Source organism: Oncorhynchus nerka, linkage group LG2, assembly GCF_034236695.1.
Source record: "Oncorhynchus nerka isolate Pitt River linkage group LG2, Oner_Uvic_2.0, whole genome shotgun sequence".
Lineage (NCBI taxonomy): Eukaryota > Metazoa > Chordata > Actinopteri > Salmoniformes > Salmonidae > Oncorhynchus > Oncorhynchus nerka.
The window spans coordinates 29,839,334-29,858,439 of record NC_088397.1 but is presented as its reverse complement, the minus strand read 5'-3'; the positions used below and the strand labels follow the sequence as shown (position 1 = coordinate 29,858,439).

Genomic DNA, 19,106 nt, shown 5'->3' with positions numbered 1-19,106 from the left:
GATCTGAATGAATGAAATATTCTTATTAAATACTTTTTTCTTTACATAGTTGAATGTGCTGACAACAAAATCACACAAAAATTATCAATGGAAATCAAATTTATCAACCCATGGAGGTCTGGATTTGGAGTCACACTCAAAATTAAAGTGGAAAACCACACCACAGGCTGATCCAACTTTGATGTAATGTCCTTAAAACAAGTCAAAATGAGGCTCAGTAGTGTGTGTGGCCTCCACGTGCCTGTATGACCTCCCTACAACGCCTGGGCATGCTCCTGATGAGGTGGCGGATGGTCTCCTGAGGGATCTCCTCCCAGACCTGGACTAAAGCATCCGCCAACTCCTGGACAGTCTGTGGTGCAACGTGGCATTGGTGGATGGAGCGAGACATGATGTCCCAGATGTGCTCTATTGGATTCAGGTCTGGGGAATTGGCGGGCCAGTCCATAGCATCAATGCCTTCCTCTTGCAGGAACTGCTGACACACTCCAGCCACATGAGGTCTAGCATTGTCTTGCATTAGGAGGAAGCCAGGGCCAACCGCACCAGCATACCCCTTGTGAGACCTATGGGTCTCACAAGGGGTCTGAGGATCTCATCTCGGTACCTAATGGCAGTCAGGCTACCTCTGGCGAGCACATGGAGGACTGTGCGGCCCCCCAAAGAAATGCCACCCCACACTATGACTGACCCACCGCCAAACCGGTCATGCTGGAGGATGTTGCAGGCAGCAGAATGTCCTCCACGGCGTCTCCAGACTTTGTCACGTCTGTCACATGTGCTCAGTGTGAACCTGCTTTCATCTGTGAAGAGCACAGGGCACCAGTGGCGAATTTGCCAATCTTGGTGTTCTCTGGCAAATGCCAAACGTCCTGCACGGTGTTGGGCTGTAAGCACAACCCCCACCTGTGGACGTCGGGCCCTCATACCACCCTCATGGAGTCTGTTTCTGATCGTTTGAGCAGACACATGCACATTTGTGGCCTGCTGGAGTTCATTTTGCAGGGCTCTGGCAGTGCTCCTCCTTGCACAAAGGCGGAGGTAGCGGTCCTGCTGCTGGGTTGTTGCCCTCCTACGGCCTCCAGCATGTCTCCTGATGTACTGGCCTGTCTCCTGGTAGCGCCTCCATGCTCTGGACACTACGCTGACAGACACAGCAAACCTTCTTGCCACAGCTCGCATTGATGTTCCATCCTGGATGAGCTGCACTACCTGAGCCACTTGTGTGGGTTGTAGACTCCGTCTCATGCTACCACTAGAGTGAAAGCACCGCCAGCATTCAAAAGTGACCAAAACATCAGCCAGGAAGCATAGGAACTGAGAAGTGGTCTGTGGTCACCACCTGCAGAACCACTCCTTTATTGGGGATGTCTTGCTAATTGCCTATAATTTCCACCTGTTGTCTATTCCATTTGCACAACAGCATGTGAAATGTATTGTCAATCAGTGTTGCTTCCTAAGTGGACAGTTTGATTTCACAGAAGTGTGATTGACTTGGAGTTACATTGTGTTGTTTAAGTGTTCCCTTTATTTTTTTGAGCAGTGTATATACAGTGAGTATACCAAACATTAGCAACACCTTTTGCCCTCAGAACAGCCTCAATTTGTCGTGGCATGGACCCTACAAGGTGTTGAAAGTGTTCCACAGCGATGCTGGCCCTTGTTGACTCCAATGCTTCCCACAGTTGTGTCAAGTGAGCTGGATGTCGTTTGGGTGGTTGACAATTCTTGATATACACGGGAAACTGTTGAGCATGAAAAAACCCAGCAGCATTGAAGTTCTTGACACAAGCCTGACACCTACTACCATACCCCGTTCAAAGTCACTCAAATCTTTTATCTTGCCCATTCACCCTCTGAATGGCACATATACACAATCCATGTCTCAATTGTCTCAAGGCTTTAAAAACCCTTCTTTAACCTGTCCCCTCCCCTTCATCTACACTGATTGAAGCGGATTTAACAAAGTGACAACAGTAAGAGATCATAGCTTTCTCCTGGATTCATCTGGTCAGTCTATGTCATGGAAAGAGCAGGTGTTCTTAATGTTTTGTATACTCAGTATTATTTGGGCTAACTTATCTATCTCTCTATGCTAGACCATCAGATTGATAATGAATTTCTTCTGGTTTTCAGCTGGATGTACTGGACAGACTGGGAGGAGGATGAGGTGAACGATAGTGTTGGCAAGATAGAGAAAGCCTGGATGGATGGATCCCACCGGCTGGACTTTGTCACTTCAGGCATCCTGTGGCCTAACGGACTCACCTAGACCATGGCTCCAGTAACATGTACTGGTGCGACGCTTATTATGACCACATCGAGAAAATCTCCCTCGATGGTACCCACAGAACGGTTAGTAAATGAGTGAGTGTTCTTTTCTACTGATCAACAAATATGCATAGTATCAATTGAATATGTACATTTATTTTCAACATTTGTATGGTTGCAAATACATGAGTCACTTTTAACTGTGAATTATTGTCTAACATGTTCTTTGTTTCTTTTATCCAAAGGTGGTGTATAACGGCAAAGAATTAAACCATCCCTTTGGAATTTCCCTGCACCAGAATTCCGTTTTCTGGACAGATTACATGAACGCCTCTATTTTCCAACTGGACTTGCAGTCAGGGCAGGTTGCTCTTATGAGAAGCGAGAAACCCCCTCTTTTTGGGCTATCTGTGTACGATGCTCAAAGGCAGCAAGGTAAATACACCATCACACTATCATTGTCATGCACCAAAACTATTTAAATACAAGACTGGCTCACTTTTTTTGTAATATAAACATGTCAGAGACTAGGGGACATACTCATTATGTACAGGATCCATGTGACTCTCAACCCTGTCAAACCAGTTTTTTCAGTATATCAACCCTGATGAGATGGTGAACTGAGAGGACCGTTGACGAAATTACAACACTGAGAATGGCTGAAGTACTAAACTTGGACTTTGCTCCAGCCAGGGGGTTTGAAATGCATGACAGTAAATACATCAGAAGATTCTCTTTTTGATTTTTCCCTTTTACGCCGGACAAAGTTGAATGACTGTTTAACGGATGCACCACCGCCTCACCTTTCTCCACACGTCCGGGAAAAAAAATCTGGTGTTATTTTTTGGCCAATATATGCGTCTCTTTGCTTATAATGCACTGTAAACTCTAGTGATGGGTCGTTCGCGAACGAGTCGGCTCTATGAGCCGGCTCTTGTTGGTGAACGTTGGGAGCCGGCTTGCATATCAGAAGAGCTGAATCTATTTCTAAAAATATATATTTTTTAAATAAGATCTGAATAATCAAAAGATCTAAATGAATAGAATTAACTAAATCAAAGAATGAAAAAATAACTAAAATAATATAGACCTAAATGCTCAAGCACACACATTCGTTCTGACTGTCTGCTCAGACTAACAGCCTCACCTGTTGTTCCTGTCAATCAGACATGCAGTGTCAACCAATGAACCAAAGATGCGTGAGGGAGAGCCGAGCCAACTCACTCACAGTCACACACTTAGCAGCCGAGGAGAGAGAGGAAGGACAGCTGTGAAAACAACAGCTGGAAAATGAGTTGGAAGCACAGTAGCATTTGGATGCATTTTAGTAATGTAGACAATGTTAGAGCACAGTGTGGAATTTGCCAAAACAAAGTCTCATATAAAGCTGGTTCTACACACAACCTACACCGGCGTATGTGAACTGTGCACCCAACTGTGAAGCTAGCTGTAGTGGAGCTTTGAGAAACTAGCGGGCCTGCTAGTGATTGTGGTGGAGCCAGCACCTCCACACGTGGAGATGTATCCACTCAGTCAAGTAGGCCTACTCCACGACCCACAGCAACGCAGTCGTCTATGGCACAGTTCATGCCAAAGTCTGTCTGTAGCAAAACAAGGCCAAATTGATATTGCATTGGCTAAAATGATTGTCACCGATTTTCAGCCATTTTCGATCGTGTAGGACAGAGGTTTTAGAAATTATAGCAATAGTCTAAATCCAATGTACACAATTCCAAGCAGGAAAACCCTTTCAAAATCACTTATTCCACAACTGTATGAGAGCACCCAGGCTTCAGTGCGGGAAAGAGTCCAGAAAGCTACTGCAGTTTGCCGTACCACTGACTGCTGGACATCAAGGGTAACCACTTCTTACATGTCAGTTACATGTCACTTCATTGAAGATTGTTCGATGTCTAGCTGTCTTCTGGACTGCTTTGAGTTCAGCGACCCACACCTCAGAGAACTTGGCAGAGGAACTGTTGAGAGTGGCCAGAGAATGGCAAGTAGATGGAAAAGTGGTCTGTTGTCTTAGCGACAATAAAGCGTACATAACTAAAGGACCCATCATCCATTGATTGTAAGAGATGCTCTGAAGGTGATGAAGCCCACTGTGGACAAAGTGAAAGCAGCTGTGGAATACTTCCACAGGAGCACAGCAGGTGCTGAAAAACTGTAGTCTACACAACACCAGATGGGGATGACTGAGCTGAGGCCTAAACAACACTGCACTACAAGGTGGAATTCAACATTTTATATGTTGAAGCGGTGTCTTGAGTCACAGGATGCCATCATCTCTACCCTGACCATTGTCAATGCACCTGTTGATGCTCTGACCCAAGAGGAATTGGAGGTGGTGGAGGAGGTGTGCAGAGTCCTGGAACCCTTTGAGCAGGTCACTGTGGAGATCAGGGGAGAGAGGTACAGTAAGCAGTTATTACTACATCATTATTTCATCCAGTATTATATATGTATATGAGCAGTAGATGCGAATGTAGTATCAGTAGACAAAACATGAACCTGAACTAATAAGTCACTGTTCTCTCCTTTCAGCTATGTGACAGCCTCAAAAATGATACTCCTGTGTCAGGGTCTGCAGTGAATCACAGCCAGCCGCCAGAGAGAAGCAAATGTAACAATGTGACAGAGTTGATGGACACCCTATGTTCATAAAAGGACAGAAATGGAATATAATAATGTGCTATCAGAAACCGCTGCACTTGACCCCAGGTTTAAGAAGTTAGCCTTCAGTGATGCCAGAGTGATTGATGAGGCTCTTCAAAGAATAACCTCAGCAGCAGGGAGGAACAGCCCCAGCAGTCAGCTGGCTCAGGCACCAGGTGTCAGGACCCGGTTACGAACCCGGTTCTCCGGAGTGAGAAACAGTCACTTAACCAACTGAGCCACGAATAGTCGGCAGAACCCAGAAGATGAGGCAGACACAGCAGTACTTGAGACGGTGTATTTAATGTAGTAAAAAGTGAAGTCCTTCAGGAACACATGTAACTCCACAACCTCAAAAGGAATTCCACAAGAACAAAGGTAATCCTCCAAGACAAAAAGGTAAATCCACAAGGTGGTAGGTATAGGACAAAAAGCCTCAAAAGATACTCAAAAATAAATAAACAAGAACAAAAAAACAGACTTCCACAAGAGCGTCCACCGGGATCAACAAGAGTTAACAGAATACTAGGGCTGGGTGCTAACATACAAACACAGAGCAAAGGACTGAGGAAAACAAAGGGTTTAAATACAATCAGGGGAAACGAGGCACAGGTGCAAATAATAATGGGGATCAAGGGAAAACAAAAGGTCAAAAGGCACAATGGGGGCATCTAGTGACCAAAAACCGGAACAACCCTGGCCAAATCCTGACAGAATCCCCCCTAGGAACGGCTCTGACGTTCCTACCAGCTCTCTCAGGATGGAGAGCCCTGAACTGACGAATGAGGTCAGGGTCCAGTATGTCTTTGGCAGGAACCCAGGAGCGCTCCTCGGGACCGTAGCCTTCCCAGTCCACCAGATACTGCCAGGACCGCTGCACCCGGCGGGAATCCAGTATCCGATGGACGGTATAAGCCGGCTGGCCTCCAATGACACGAGGCGGAGGGGGAGGTCTGTCTGCCGGGACAAGGGAGAAAAAACAACAGGTTTTAATAAGGAAATGTGAAATGTGGGATTAATCTTAAGGGATCTGGGTAAGTGTAGGCGATAAGAAACTGGGTTAACTCTCTGGCAACCTTAAAGGGACCGATGTATTTTTGGGACAGCTTGCGAGACTCCACACGTAGTGGTAAGTCTCTTGTGGAGAGCCAGACTCTCTGGCCGGGCGCAGGGTAGGCCCGGGGGACGGCGACGTCTGTTGGCTTGTTGTTGGTACCTCTGTGAGGAACGCATAAGATTAAGACGGGTCTTCCTCCACATAAGCCGACAGCGTCTGACGAACTTCAAGGCTGAAGGCACTCTGACTTCTGCCTCCTGGTCCGGGAACAATGGAGGGGCATAGCCAAACTGACACTCGTGCGGGGACATACCAGTGGAGGAGGAGCGCAAGGTGTTGTGCGCGTATTCGGCCCAAACAATGAAGGGCGACCATGTGGACGGGTTGTTACGAGTCATACATCGGAGGGTGGCTTCCAGCTCTTGATTCATCCTCTCTGTTTGGCCGTTGGACTCCGGATGGTACCCTGAAGATAGACTGGCAGAAGCACCCATGAGTTGGCAGAAGGCCTTCCAAAACCTTGAGGCGAACTGGGGACCTCTGTCAGAAACCATATCTTGAGGAATGCCGAAGACTCGGAACACATGATTAATTACCAACTCAGCCGTCTCCTTGGCAGAAGGTAACTTAGTCAGAGGGACGAACCTGGCCGCCTTTGAAAACCTGTCGATTATGACTAGGATAGTAGTATTGCCATGGGATGGAGGAAGGCCAGTAATAAAGTCCAACGAGATATGGGACCAGTGTCTGTGGGGAATAGGTAAAGGGTGAAGGAGTCCTTGGGGCGGAGGTGAGAAGATTTGCCCTGGCAGCACACGGGGCAGGCATTGACGAGAAAGAGGCAACGTCTTCTCTTATGGTAGGCCACCAGAACTTACGCTGGATGAACTCCAAGGTGCGACCTACGCCCGGGTGACAGGTGAGGCGAGAGGAGTGCCCCCACAGAAGGACCTGAGTCCTCACTGCCTTGGGGACAAACAACCGATTGGCAGGACCCCCTTTCGGGTCCGGTTCGATAGCTTGAGCTCGTCTCACGGTATCCTCAACTTGCCACGAAATCGGAGCCACGATCTTAGCAGCAGGAAGGACAGGCATGTCCGTGTCATCTCGAATGGCAGGAGCGTAGACTCGGGACAGGGCATCCGGTTTGAGATTCTTCGACCCGGGCCGATAGGTGAGGATAAACTGGAATCGATTGAAGAAAAGAGACCATCTAGCTTGTCTAGAGTTCAACCGCTTCGCCTGCTGGATATACTCCAGATTTTTGTGGTCCGTAAGCACTTGAAACGGGTGAGAAGCCCCCTCGAGCCAGTGTCTCCATTCCTTCAATGCCATCTTAACCGCTAGGAGTTCACGATCCCCCACATCGTAGTTCCTCTCAGCCGGGGTAAGCCGGTGTGAGAAGAAAGCGCACGGATGAAGCTTCTTGTCTTCACCCCTCTGAGACAGGACAGCTCCAACACCAACCTCTGAGGCGTCTACCTCCACCACAAACGGTTCATCCGTAGTCGGTAGTATCAGGATGGGAGCAGAGAGGACGCTGCTTGAGTCCTTGGAAGGCCGTCTCAGCTTCTCTTCCCCACAAAAACCTTGCATTGCCACCCTTGGTTAAAGCTGAGAGAGGGCTGCCACCAAGCTGAAGTTCTTGATGAACTTGCGGTAAAAGTTTGTGAAGCCCAGGAAACGCTGAACTTCCTTAACGGATTTGGGGGTGGGCCAATCCGCTACCGCCCCTACCTTCCTGGGGTCCATTTGGACTCGACCGGGTTCCACTACAAATCCCAGGAATTGTACTCGGGATGAATGGAATTCACATTTTCCGGCTTAACGTACAGATGGCTGTCTAGGAGGCGTTTGAGTACTTGTCTGACATGCTTTGTGTGTTCTTGAAGAGAGCTCGAAAAGATGAGGATGTCATCCAAGTAAACAAACACAAATATGTTAAGCATATCCCTAAGCACATCGTTTATGAGCGCTTGGAACACCGCTGGGGCGTTGGTCAGGCCGAAGGGCATCACCAAGTATTCATAGTGACCAGTAGGCGTGTTGAACGCGGTCTTCCACTCGTCACCAGGTCTGATCCGCACAAGATGGTATGTGTTCCGCAGGTCAAGCTTAGTGAAAACAACTGCTTCCTGGAGCAGCTCGAAGGCTGTGGCCATAAGGGGTAGCGGGTAACGGTTACGGACGGTTATGGCATTGAGTCCCGGTAGTCGATGCAAGGACGTAATCCACCGTCTTTCTTGGCCACAAAGAAAAACCCTGCTCCCCGCCGGGAGGTGGATGGACGCATGAGGCCTGCTTCCAGAGCGTCCTTGATGTAGGTATCCATAGCAGCTCGTTCGGGTGGAGATAGGGAAAGATCCGACCCCTGGGGGCAAGTGCCCGGAAACAGTTCGATGGGGCAATCATAAGGTCTATGGGGTGGTAGCATGGTGGCCCTCTGTTTGCTAAATACCAGTTTGAGGTCATGGTAACACTCGGGAACTCGGGTCAGGTCGATGGATTCTAAAGACTCGGGAGTAGAACTCGGGAATTCGGGAAAATACATGTAGCTTGGGCACGTAGGACCCCACTGCTTGATAGTGCCCACAGACCAGTCGATGTGAGGGTTATGGCTGTGAAGCCAGGGGTATCAGGACGAGAGGGAACTCGGAACAGGAGATCAAATGAAAGTTCATCAATTCCTTGTGTTGTGAAACTGAAAGTCGCAAGGAGGTAGTGACATGAGTGACAAGTCCAGATCCCAAAGGGCTTCCATCCAATGTAGTAACCCTCATGGGGTCACTTAGAGGTTCAAAGGGAACGCCATTCTCCTTCGCCCAGACACCATCCATGAAGTTACCTGCGGCTCCAGAGTCTACCAAGGCTTGAAGGTGAAGCTTGTGGTTGTCCCAGGAAAGGGTGACTGGAATGAGCAGACGGGAGTTGGACGGATGGGAGGAGGTTATGTTTCCCGTTACAGTTCCCCCGGTCTGTACGGGACAGAGCGTTTCCCTGGAGCCCGGGACACGTGGAACGGAAATGGCCCGGTTTGCCGCAATATAGACAGCGTCGCTCCTCATCCGGCGGTCTCTCTCAGCCTGGGAGATGCGTCCAATCTGCATGGGTTCCGGTGGAGCCAGCGAGGATAAAGGTGGGGACTCGGAGCTGGGACTGATAGGGGCTAGAGGTCTACGGTTGAGTTCTCTCTCTCTCAGACGCTGGTCAATGCGTGAGGCCAACTTGATCAGGGACTCGAGATTGTCCGGTGGTTCCCAGTGGCCAGTTCATCTTGGATAGTGTCGGAAAGGCCTTTCAGAAAGCACACAGTGAGCGCCTCGTTGTTCCAACCACTCGCTGCTGCCACCGTGCGGAACTGGATGGCATAGTCCGTCACGCTGCGCCGACCTTGGTGGAGAGTCAGGAGCTGTTTGGCTGAGTCAGGACCACTGCTTGGGCCTTGAAACACTCGTTTGAATTCCTCAGCAAAGGCAGAGTAGCTGGCACAGCAGGAACTATGGGCATCCCACACAGCAGTAGCCCAGGCCAGGGCTTTTTCCGACAGCAGGGTGATGATATATGCGATCTTAGACCGGTCGGTGGGGAACGACGAGGGTTGCAGCTCGAAGGAGAGAGAACATTGGGTGAGAAACCCTTTACAAGCACTTGGATCACCGGAGAACCGTTGGGGAGGTGGAAGACGAGGTTCAGCCAGAGGGTTAACTGCCATGGGTACGTGAATCTGAGGTACTGGGATGGGAACTGTTGCCGAGGTAAGTCGATCAGATATCTGCTTTATGGAAGTCAGCATCTCCGACAGAAGATGAGAATGTCTAGCCATTAAGGCCTCTTGCTGAACCAGGGCGGCTTCGTGGCGTTGGACAGTCTCCTGGTGGTGGGACAGCATGGCAACAAGGTCCTGGGAACTGGCTGCCTCTGGGTTCATTTTTGGCTCTGTGTTTCTGTCAGGACCCGGTTACGAACCCGGGTCTCCGGAGTGAGAAACAGTCACTTAACCAACTGAGCCACGAATAGTCGGCAGAACCCAGAAGATGAGGCAGACACAGCAGTACTTGAGACGGTGTATTTAATGTAGTAAAAAGTGAAGTCCTTCAGGAACACATGTAACTCCACAACCTCAAAAGGAATTCCACAAGAACAAAGGTAAATCCACAAGGTGGTAGGTATAGCACAAAAAGCCTCAAAAGATACTCAAAAATAAATAAACAAGAACAAAAAAAACAGACTTCCACAAGAGCGTCCACCGGGATCAACAAGCGTTAACAGAATACTAGGGCTGGGTGCTAACATACAAACACAGAGCAAAGGACTGAGGAAAACAAAGGGTTTAAATACAATCAGGGGAAACGAGGCACAGGTGCAAATAATAATGGGGATCAAGGGAAAACAAAAGGTCAAAAGGCACAATGGGGGCATCTAGTGACCAAAAACCGGAACAACCCTGGCCAAATCCTGACACCAGGGCAACAGGAAGAAGAGGGATCAGATGGAGGAGAAGCACCAGCAGTAGTGCCACAAACGTCTGCTGTTTGGATGCTGTTTGACGAGAGAGCAACTGGGGATGCAGCACGAAGGAATCACACAGCAGATGCCATAATAGAGGTCCGATCCTTTTTTGGAGAAGCCCCTTCTCCAAAGATCTGCATTAGGGGCCACATCCGTTCCCTCTGAGAGGGTCTTCTCGAAAACGGGACAAATAATTACTGAGAGAAAAAAAACGCATCAGCCCCTCGAAAGTAAGGCAGCTTGCATTTCTGAATGCAAATGTCTCATAAAAGCAAAATATGGTCAGCATTTCTGTGTGCTGCTGGTTATAACATGGCACTAAAGAAGAGAGAGAAAAGAAGGACCAGTTTAATGTTTTAAGTGGGATTCGGCAGTTTTGCACATTGTTATAAATTTTTCTTTGATATGGTGCAATATTCTATTATTATGTTGTTCAGATTGTATTCGTTTTGAATTGTTACATTTATATTTACTTTGTTTAAATACATTAAAAAAGTTATACTTTAAATGCACATGTGTAATAGAACCCTTTTTTACATTTATTTCAATTTGAGGGATGCTGCAGTTTTGCAAATAGTTTTTTTATTTTTCTTTGATATGGTGCAATATTCCATTATGCTGTTCAGATTGTATTCATTTGAATGGTTGTTGTTTTAACACCAATCATAGTCAAACTATCGCAAACTGTTTGACTTACAAAAATACAAAACATATATTATTTAAAGAGCCGTTTGGGAGCCAAAAGAACCGGCTCTTTTTGGTGAGCTGAGCTGAACTAGCAGGTTCACTAAAAAGATCCGGAATGCTCATCACTATCGCTCTCCCTTGATTCTTTGCCAAATTGACGCCCAAGAGACCAAACAGTTCTCAGATCACACGCTCAGATCATGTTCAAGCCTCGGATTGGACAGTGAAACACACACGCTCGCACCTGCAGGCGACGTGCAGATGTTTCATTTCTCTCTCATACAATCATGGCTGAAGCCAGCACAAATTCCTACTAATTTATGTGCCCAGGTTAAACGTGGGACGTCCCTCATTATATACAAACAGTTGGTTAAATTCGTGGTTATTGCATCATTTTCAGATCTATTAGAAGCGAGTAATAGACGAAACAACAAAGTAATTTAACCAATTGACTGGCCAGAGATCAGGGCATTCATTAGCAAAGACGCAAATTGAACTAAAAATGATTGATGAAATAGAAGTGTGTCAGCTGTATGGTGATTTGCGATTCATAACTTACATTTTACTGGTACTACCAGTAGTAGTAAGGCCAACCGATAACACCACGACGGAATGCGTTTGAAGTGATGATGCGCCGCCGAGAACAGCTAGCGTGTCCAGCAAAGTACATCGCCAGTGGCACGCACGCACTGCGCAGATCCGCAGGCGTGGGCTTTTCGTGGCAGCCAGGCGGGACAATCGAAGGAGGATGCGGTGAACAAAGTTACTGGGCTTGAATTCAGTCACGCTTGCTCTATGTAGGTTGATGCTTCTAATTGTGCATGTTTTCGCTCGCTCGCCTCACTTTTCTTGGGAGAAAATCCGTTCAACAGTGAATAAATTTGTGTCTGGCCTTAGCATATTTTACGTGCCACAACTCCGCCACTCAGGCTCCTACCAGTAGGGGGTCAGGCATATTTTAGTCGTGTCTGGTGCTACCTGCTCTCTAACAACCAAACCTCTCATAGCCACGGAGGGCGAGCCATGAACAAAGAGAGATACCAACGATTGATTCAATGAGAATTGAAGCTGAGACTGTCCGCAAATGTACACCGACTCTAATCCGTTAACAGCTACTTATAGTAACCCCGCCATGTTTTCAGACTCTGCGCGGGGGTTGTCATGATAACAGTCATTGGTTGGCACATTGATGCACCTGTCTGTACTGTCTCTCACTACCTCGAAAGGAACGCTGAACTCAGCTGGGTGCCACCCACCCTCAGCCTTTAAAGCGTGTTCATATGCCTTGTTTTATCTCAGCCTTCCTCCCTCCTTTTTAAATTTTTTTTTTTTACAAACTCTTCATATCCCTACCTCGCCAAATACAGTTTCATCGACATCAAGGATGTCAAATGATCCGTCAGACACAGTGTTCCGTTTTCATCTGATGTTGCCCCTCTCGACTTTTTATAGCAGCGGGGTTTGGATGATTCTGCCTTTGGCTGAGTCATGTAAACAGTCGCTCTGACTGGCACGCGGATAGGAATACAGACATTAAGCCCTTTTAATCTATGGAAGTTTTGAATATAGTATTTGGTATAATAGCATCATTGTAACTAGGACTATATATATGTGTTACAGTTTTGAGTCATGTTATTGTCTTCCTAATATGTTGCATTGTAAAGGCTGCAGCTGCAAAAACAATGATTGGATTTAGCCTACTTTGGTTTATCTAATTGATCTTTAGGTGACAATGCGTGTGGGGTTAATAATGGCGGCTGCGGGAGCCTGTGTCTGGCCATTCCTGGTAGCAGAGTGTGTGCCTGCGCTGACAACCAGTACCTGGACACGAATAACCTCACCTGCTCCTGTAAGCCCTGTCGAATACACTCTTGTCTCAAACATACAAGGCCCGTTCAGCCTGACACTCCACATCAATGACCACGGCAATCAGTAGGAATAAATGATAGCAGATAAGATATGCCCATGTAGAACTCAATATGCCAGTACTGATTTTTCAATGCCAGCATGCATATAACATAAAATATATGTTTCATCAGTTGTGGCTCTTTTGAGGAATATGTTCTGCGGAGTGTGAAGGTGAGCCAGCAAGTGGATGTGTGTGTGTGTGTATGCTTGCAGCCACATTGGGTGATTCAGGGGACCACGGGGAGCCACAGAGATGTGGGAATGAAGAGTTCCAGTGTAGGAACCGGCGTTGTGTCCAGGCCTCTTGGAAATGTGATGGGGACGATGACTGTTTGGACGGAAGTGATGAGGAACCGCACATCTGCTGTAGGTCTTATTCTGCGTGTTAGAAAACATATCATTTTGCATTTATGGAAAATAGGACATGTCCCAGAGACTGATTCCAAAGGAAAAAATCATTAAGTTGAAATTAGCAACATACATCATCTATACAAGACTGAAATTGCTAGGCTGACTTTTTCTGTCATGCTTTCTAGCTAGCTATCCAATATCTATGATCAAAATAAATTGTATTTGTCACATGCGCCGAATACAACAGGTATTACAGTGAAATAGACCTTACAGTGAAATGCTTACTTACAAGCCCTTAACCAAAAATGCAGTTTTAAGAAAATACCTAAAGAAAAACAAGAAGTTAAAGTAACAAATAACGAACACATTAATATGATTGCATGACAGTTTACGTCAAAGACTAAATATCAAAGCAATTTTTGCCCATCATCACAGATAATCGTAGTTGCCCTGCGGATCAGTTCAAGTGTCTGAACAACCGCTGCATTCCCAAGAGGTGGCTCTGTGACGGGACCAACGACTGTGGGAACAACGAGGACGAGTCCAACTTCACCTGCTCTGGTATGCCGCTGTCTGCTCTACTTAGAGGCCCATCTAGCTCATATGGACCAGGACGCAACTGCCAGATTCCATGTTGTAGAACAAACTTTAGTGATCTCCAAGTTTCTCCAACCAGAGAGTCATTTGGGAGAGGTTCTGTCAGAGCAGAGGCCATTGGAGAATACTCAGAGAGGAGGTGACAACTCTTACACGACTTAAACAAGCACTACTGCATGATTTCCCGTGCTGGTGAGGGACGCGTATGTCAAAGATTCCCAATGGCCTCCGTGCTACTGCACATCATGAATGTATCTATACACTGGGATAATTCATCATCTTCTCCATCCAGAAGACTTGACCAGGATATGCACACCTCCTCTGGGGGTTTTGTTAGGGGATGTAGATGAGAAATGTTTTTGTTTCACTTCATCCTTATGGAGGTGTTTCAGTTGCCAGATGTTGACACAATGCCGATCCTGAACACGGATAGGATGATTCCATAAGAAAGAAAATGGCGATTTATATGAATGATATCCTGGTTTCAATTTTTTATTTTTTATGTTCACTTTTTGATCTCTGTGAATAAATAGATTACTGTGAGTAGATGGCGAGCCAATTCTCCAGGACGACCAGTCACGGAGAAACCAAATCCAGATCTTTTAGCACTAAAGGGCTCCCGAGTGGCGCAGCAGTCTAAGGCACTGCATCTCAGTGCTAGAGGTGTCACTACTACAGACCCTGGTTCAATTCCAGGCCGTATCACAACTTGCCGTGATTGGGAGTACAATAGGGCGGCGCACAATTGGCCCAACGTCGTCCGGGTTAGAGTTTGGCCTGAGTAGGCCGTCATTGTAAATAAGAATTTGTTCTTAACGGACTTGCCTAGTTAAATAAAGGTTAAATAAAAAATAAAATATATGCAACACACATGGCCTGCTGGCTCTCTATGCGGAATCAAATGTTACAGAACATGAACAGTAAATGTAAAAGATCAGACATTACTTAAAAATGTCCCGTACTATAATGGTGTGGATTCACTCACTGAAATAAGCTAGGCCTAGTCAATGCACTTTATTTAAGTACTTATTAAGACCATACTGGTCATGAAAAGCACTATATTACTGTTGCATAATAGAATAGAAAAATGTAACTTTTCTAATGGGAACTTCGGTGTAGTAAAATAATGTTATAAAAATGATATTTTATAATTGCTATTAATGTTTTCAGCGGGATCATGCCAAGCTGACCAGTTCTCCTGTGAGAATGGGAGATGCATCCCAGAGTCCTGGCGTTGTGACAGGGATGACGACTGTGGGGACCACTCTGATGAGACCGCCTCTTGTGGTGAGCTTCTGGACAAGTTTCCATTAAAAGGCTCAATAAAATGAAATAAAGTCACAGCTGTGTTGAGCTATTCATACTGGCATACTACTTAGAATGAAGCAGTCCATTGGACAAGACATTCTTCGTGATATGTTAGCCTGGGCATTTTCTTAACACTCCAGCCGTGACAAATCAATGGGTTTTTCCCTCCTTTGGTTCCTTCCACTTGGATAGGTTGACTTAAATCCAAATGATATCAACATTAGCCTAACATTTCAGAAATCATTCGCAATGTTTTTGAGACTTTTTCTATCGTGGCATTATGTCATTCCACTGTGAGCCTTGTATTTTACCTACCCATCATGTTAATTCAATTTAGCATGTAGGCTACCCTCTGGGCACGCTCTGACAACCTCTGGAGCAGACAACACAACATGACGATGGAGGGAAAGGCTTTTAATATTTAAAATATGAAATAGCTGGGACTCTCCCTGTCATGAGGGGGATAATTATTTCTTCCTTCTCTGAAACAATAGAATGCATGGGCTTTCAAAGATGTAGATCAGGTGTTGAGAGTTAGTACCCAAGATGCAATTTTGAAATTTGGTTGTATGCATTAGCAGCTTTTCTCTTGTTATGTCAGTCACTGACAGTCACACGGTTAGCCATGTCGGGCTAATATTTTTATATTGACAAGTTAGTCTAGGGACCAGCTATCTAAACTTGTCGTGATCATGGTCAAATTACAGACCGGGGGACCCCCATGGATTTTGTTAGTCACTCTCACTCAGATATCATATTCAAAACGGGAAACATTTCTCGCCAAACGTATGGTGAAATGTATAGATGTGCAGGAAATGAGCTGTAAATCTGCTGATGCTGTTGATGTAGGCCAGGACCAGCCTTTCAACGCATTTCATGGCTACAGATGTGAGTGCTACGGGGTCGTAATCAATTTGGCGTGTTACCTTGGCGTTCTTGGGCACAGGGGCTATGGTGGTCTGCTTGAAACATGTAGGTATTACAGACTGGGTCAGGGAGAGGTTGAAAATGTCAGTGAAGACACAAATGCAAGTTCAAACAGGCTCAAAGACACCCACGACACATGCGCATGAACCCCAAATGACCCTTTCCCCAGGTCAGGTATCCCACAATGTGAATACACCCTATTCTGGCGAGGATACATCTAAAATGACTGTAAATCACCATCACCACAGAGTTGTTAAACCAAAGTAATGTAATGTAATCGGATATCACCTCTCTACACTTGTTTTAGATAAGAGGGAAAAGTAACAGGCAGTAGGACACAGTCTGCAAAACAATCGGCAAGGACAATTTGAACCTTCTGTTACAAAATGTAGCTGTGAATGATACTTTTCTGTTACCTCTGGTGCTACTTAGAAACTGCTTCACAAGTACAAACAGAGACAGACAGTGTTCACAGTCATTACAGTTCCTGCTTGGCTTCCTTAAATCTAATTCAAGCTTGCACTGAAAAACACTTTGCTCACTCCAATTTTTTAAAACTTCAGAATTCAAAGGCAATGCCAACTCACATAACTGTGCCAATGTCTCCTGCATCGAATGTGTAATAATAACAGATGTTCACCCACACTGTTTCAGAGGTTTTAAGTGCATGCAGTGTGTAAATTACTGGCCTATGTGATTCTGGACAGTCGTAATTGATCAATTCCTGTCATCAAAAGTGCTTTGTTAGAAAAAAATCTTTGTATTACGACAATAACACCATTTTTTCTTCTTTCTTTCTTAACAGATTTCGCCACATGTGAGCCCCTCACACAGTTCAGCTGTTCCAATGGAAGGTGCGTTAGTGTGAAATGGCACTGTGACTCAGGTGAGTGGCATTTTTCTGTGAACACTCTCATTTTACAGTTCAATTTTCTACCTCAGTGGGAAAAACTGCCTGATTTTAAATGGTGCCATTACAACAACCAGTGTACAACCAGAATTGGTTGTAATCTGGTTGTAACAACATAATTTGAACCAGTTTTCCTTACTGAGAAAACGCCATGGGATGGAACTGCACTCTCAAGAAGCATCTTGCTGGATGATTACATTTCACCTTCTCTGAACCACGCTGTGACTCTCACACTGTTTCTTAATCTCCCTTCTGTCCTCCCCCCTTCCATCCATTCCCCCTCTCTCCGTCCATTCCCGCTCTCTCCGTCCATTCCCGCTCTCTCCGTCCATTCCCCCTCTCCCCGTCCATTCCCCCTCTCCCCGTCCATTCCCACTTTCTTCCGTCTGTTCCCCCTCTCTCCGTCCATTCCCGCTCTCTCCGTCCATTCCCGCTCTCTCCGTCCATTCCCCCTCTCCCGTCCATTCCCACTTTCTTCCGTCTGTTCCCCCTCTCTCCGTCCATTCCCCCTCTCTCCGTCCGTTCTCCCTCCCCTCCGTCTGTTCCCCCTCTCTTCCGTCCGTTCCCTCTCTTCCCTCCATTCCCCCTCTCTCCGTCCGTTCTTCCGTCTGTTCCCCCTCTCTTCCGTCTGTTCCCCCTCTCTTCCGTCCGTTCCCTCTCTCCCGTCCATTCCTCCTCTCTCCGTCCGTTCTCCCTCTCTTCCGTCTGTTCCCCCTCTCTTCCGTCTGTTCCCTCTCTCTCCCGTCCATTCCCCCTCTCTCCGTCCGTTCTCCCTCTCTTCCGTCTGTTCCCCCTCTCTTCCGTCTGTTCCCTCTCTCTCCCGTCCATTCCCCCTCTCTCCGTCCGTTCTCCCTCTCTTCCGTCTGTTCCCCCTCTCTTCCGTCTGTTCCCCCTCTCTTCTGTCCGTTCCTGTCTCTTCCATCCTTTCCCCATCTTTCCCTTCTCCCCATATCTTCTCATTCTCCCCCTCCTTTCCCCCTCTCCCCATCCTTTCCACCTGCCTTCCATCCTTTTCCCATCTCCCCATCCTTTCCCCCTCTCCCTTTCCACCTCACCCAGATGATGACTGTGGGGATGGTAGTGACGAGGTGGGTTGTGTCCATGCCTGTTCCAGTGCCCAATTCCAGTGTGCCAGTGGGAAGTGTATCCCTGACCACTGGGCCTGTGACGGGGACGACGACTGTGGGGACAACAGTGATGAGAACACCACCTGCACTGGGACAGGTGAGGGAAAAACACACTAACTTCTCATTATTCTATCTGCCTTACGGGAATCACACCCTTCGGATTGAAGTCTTAGATCTGTGAAAGTATAGTGTAGTCAGAGGATATGCTCAATATAGTCTTTGAAATGGGGATGCTATTCATCACACTTCAGGGGATGCGGTTAGGAATGTGGGTTTGAGATGCACAGTCTCTGTCCTTGTAAAAATAGCCCTTACCCAAGAAAGAAGTACTTTATTTGCTGAAGTGCATAGCCCTACCTGAACTCCGTACTTGTAAATGTATGTTTATCTCTCTGAACCACCGGCTCTCCTATAGCCTCGGTATCAGCTGATGACTGCAGCGGAGAGGAGTTCCATTGCCGGGACGACGGTGGCACCTGTATCCCCGAGCGCTGGAGGTGTGACGGGGACAAGGACTGCGAGGACGGGAGTGACGAGGCAGACTGTGAAGGCACCAGCAGAATGTGCGACCCGCACGCAAAGTTCACCTGTCAAACCTCAGGTACGGCACTGAAGCTACTGCGAAAACACTTTAGGAAAGAAATGCTGCGCACTCTGTGGCTCTGATGCAGTGCATACAGTATCATTAAATGCCCATGTTTAGCTGTAGAAAGCTACACTGCTTTCATCAAAGTGTCATCTGGACTGTAGCTACTGTGACCGGCACAAAAAGCTCACCTGTAAAACCTCAGGT

At 46.8% G+C, this 19,106-nt stretch overlaps 1 protein-coding gene across 1 annotated transcript in view; it reads left to right on the top strand.

Annotated features, from left to right (window-relative positions):
* The window catches only part of LOC115129860 (low-density lipoprotein receptor-related protein 1B-like), a 206,029-nt gene that overhangs the window by 62,798 nt on the left and 124,125 nt on the right, over positions 1 to 19,106 (top strand). Inside the window, 10 exon segments of the mRNA XM_065025737.1 lie at positions 2,137 to 2,267; positions 2,270 to 2,355; positions 2,517 to 2,706; positions 12,912 to 13,034; positions 13,307 to 13,459; positions 13,880 to 14,005; positions 15,212 to 15,328; positions 17,082 to 17,162; positions 18,246 to 18,410; positions 18,729 to 18,914. Coding sequence (XP_064881809.1) covers positions 2,137 to 2,267; positions 2,270 to 2,355; positions 2,517 to 2,706; positions 12,912 to 13,034; positions 13,307 to 13,459; positions 13,880 to 14,005; positions 15,212 to 15,328; positions 17,082 to 17,162; positions 18,246 to 18,410; positions 18,729 to 18,914 — 1,358 coding nt within the window.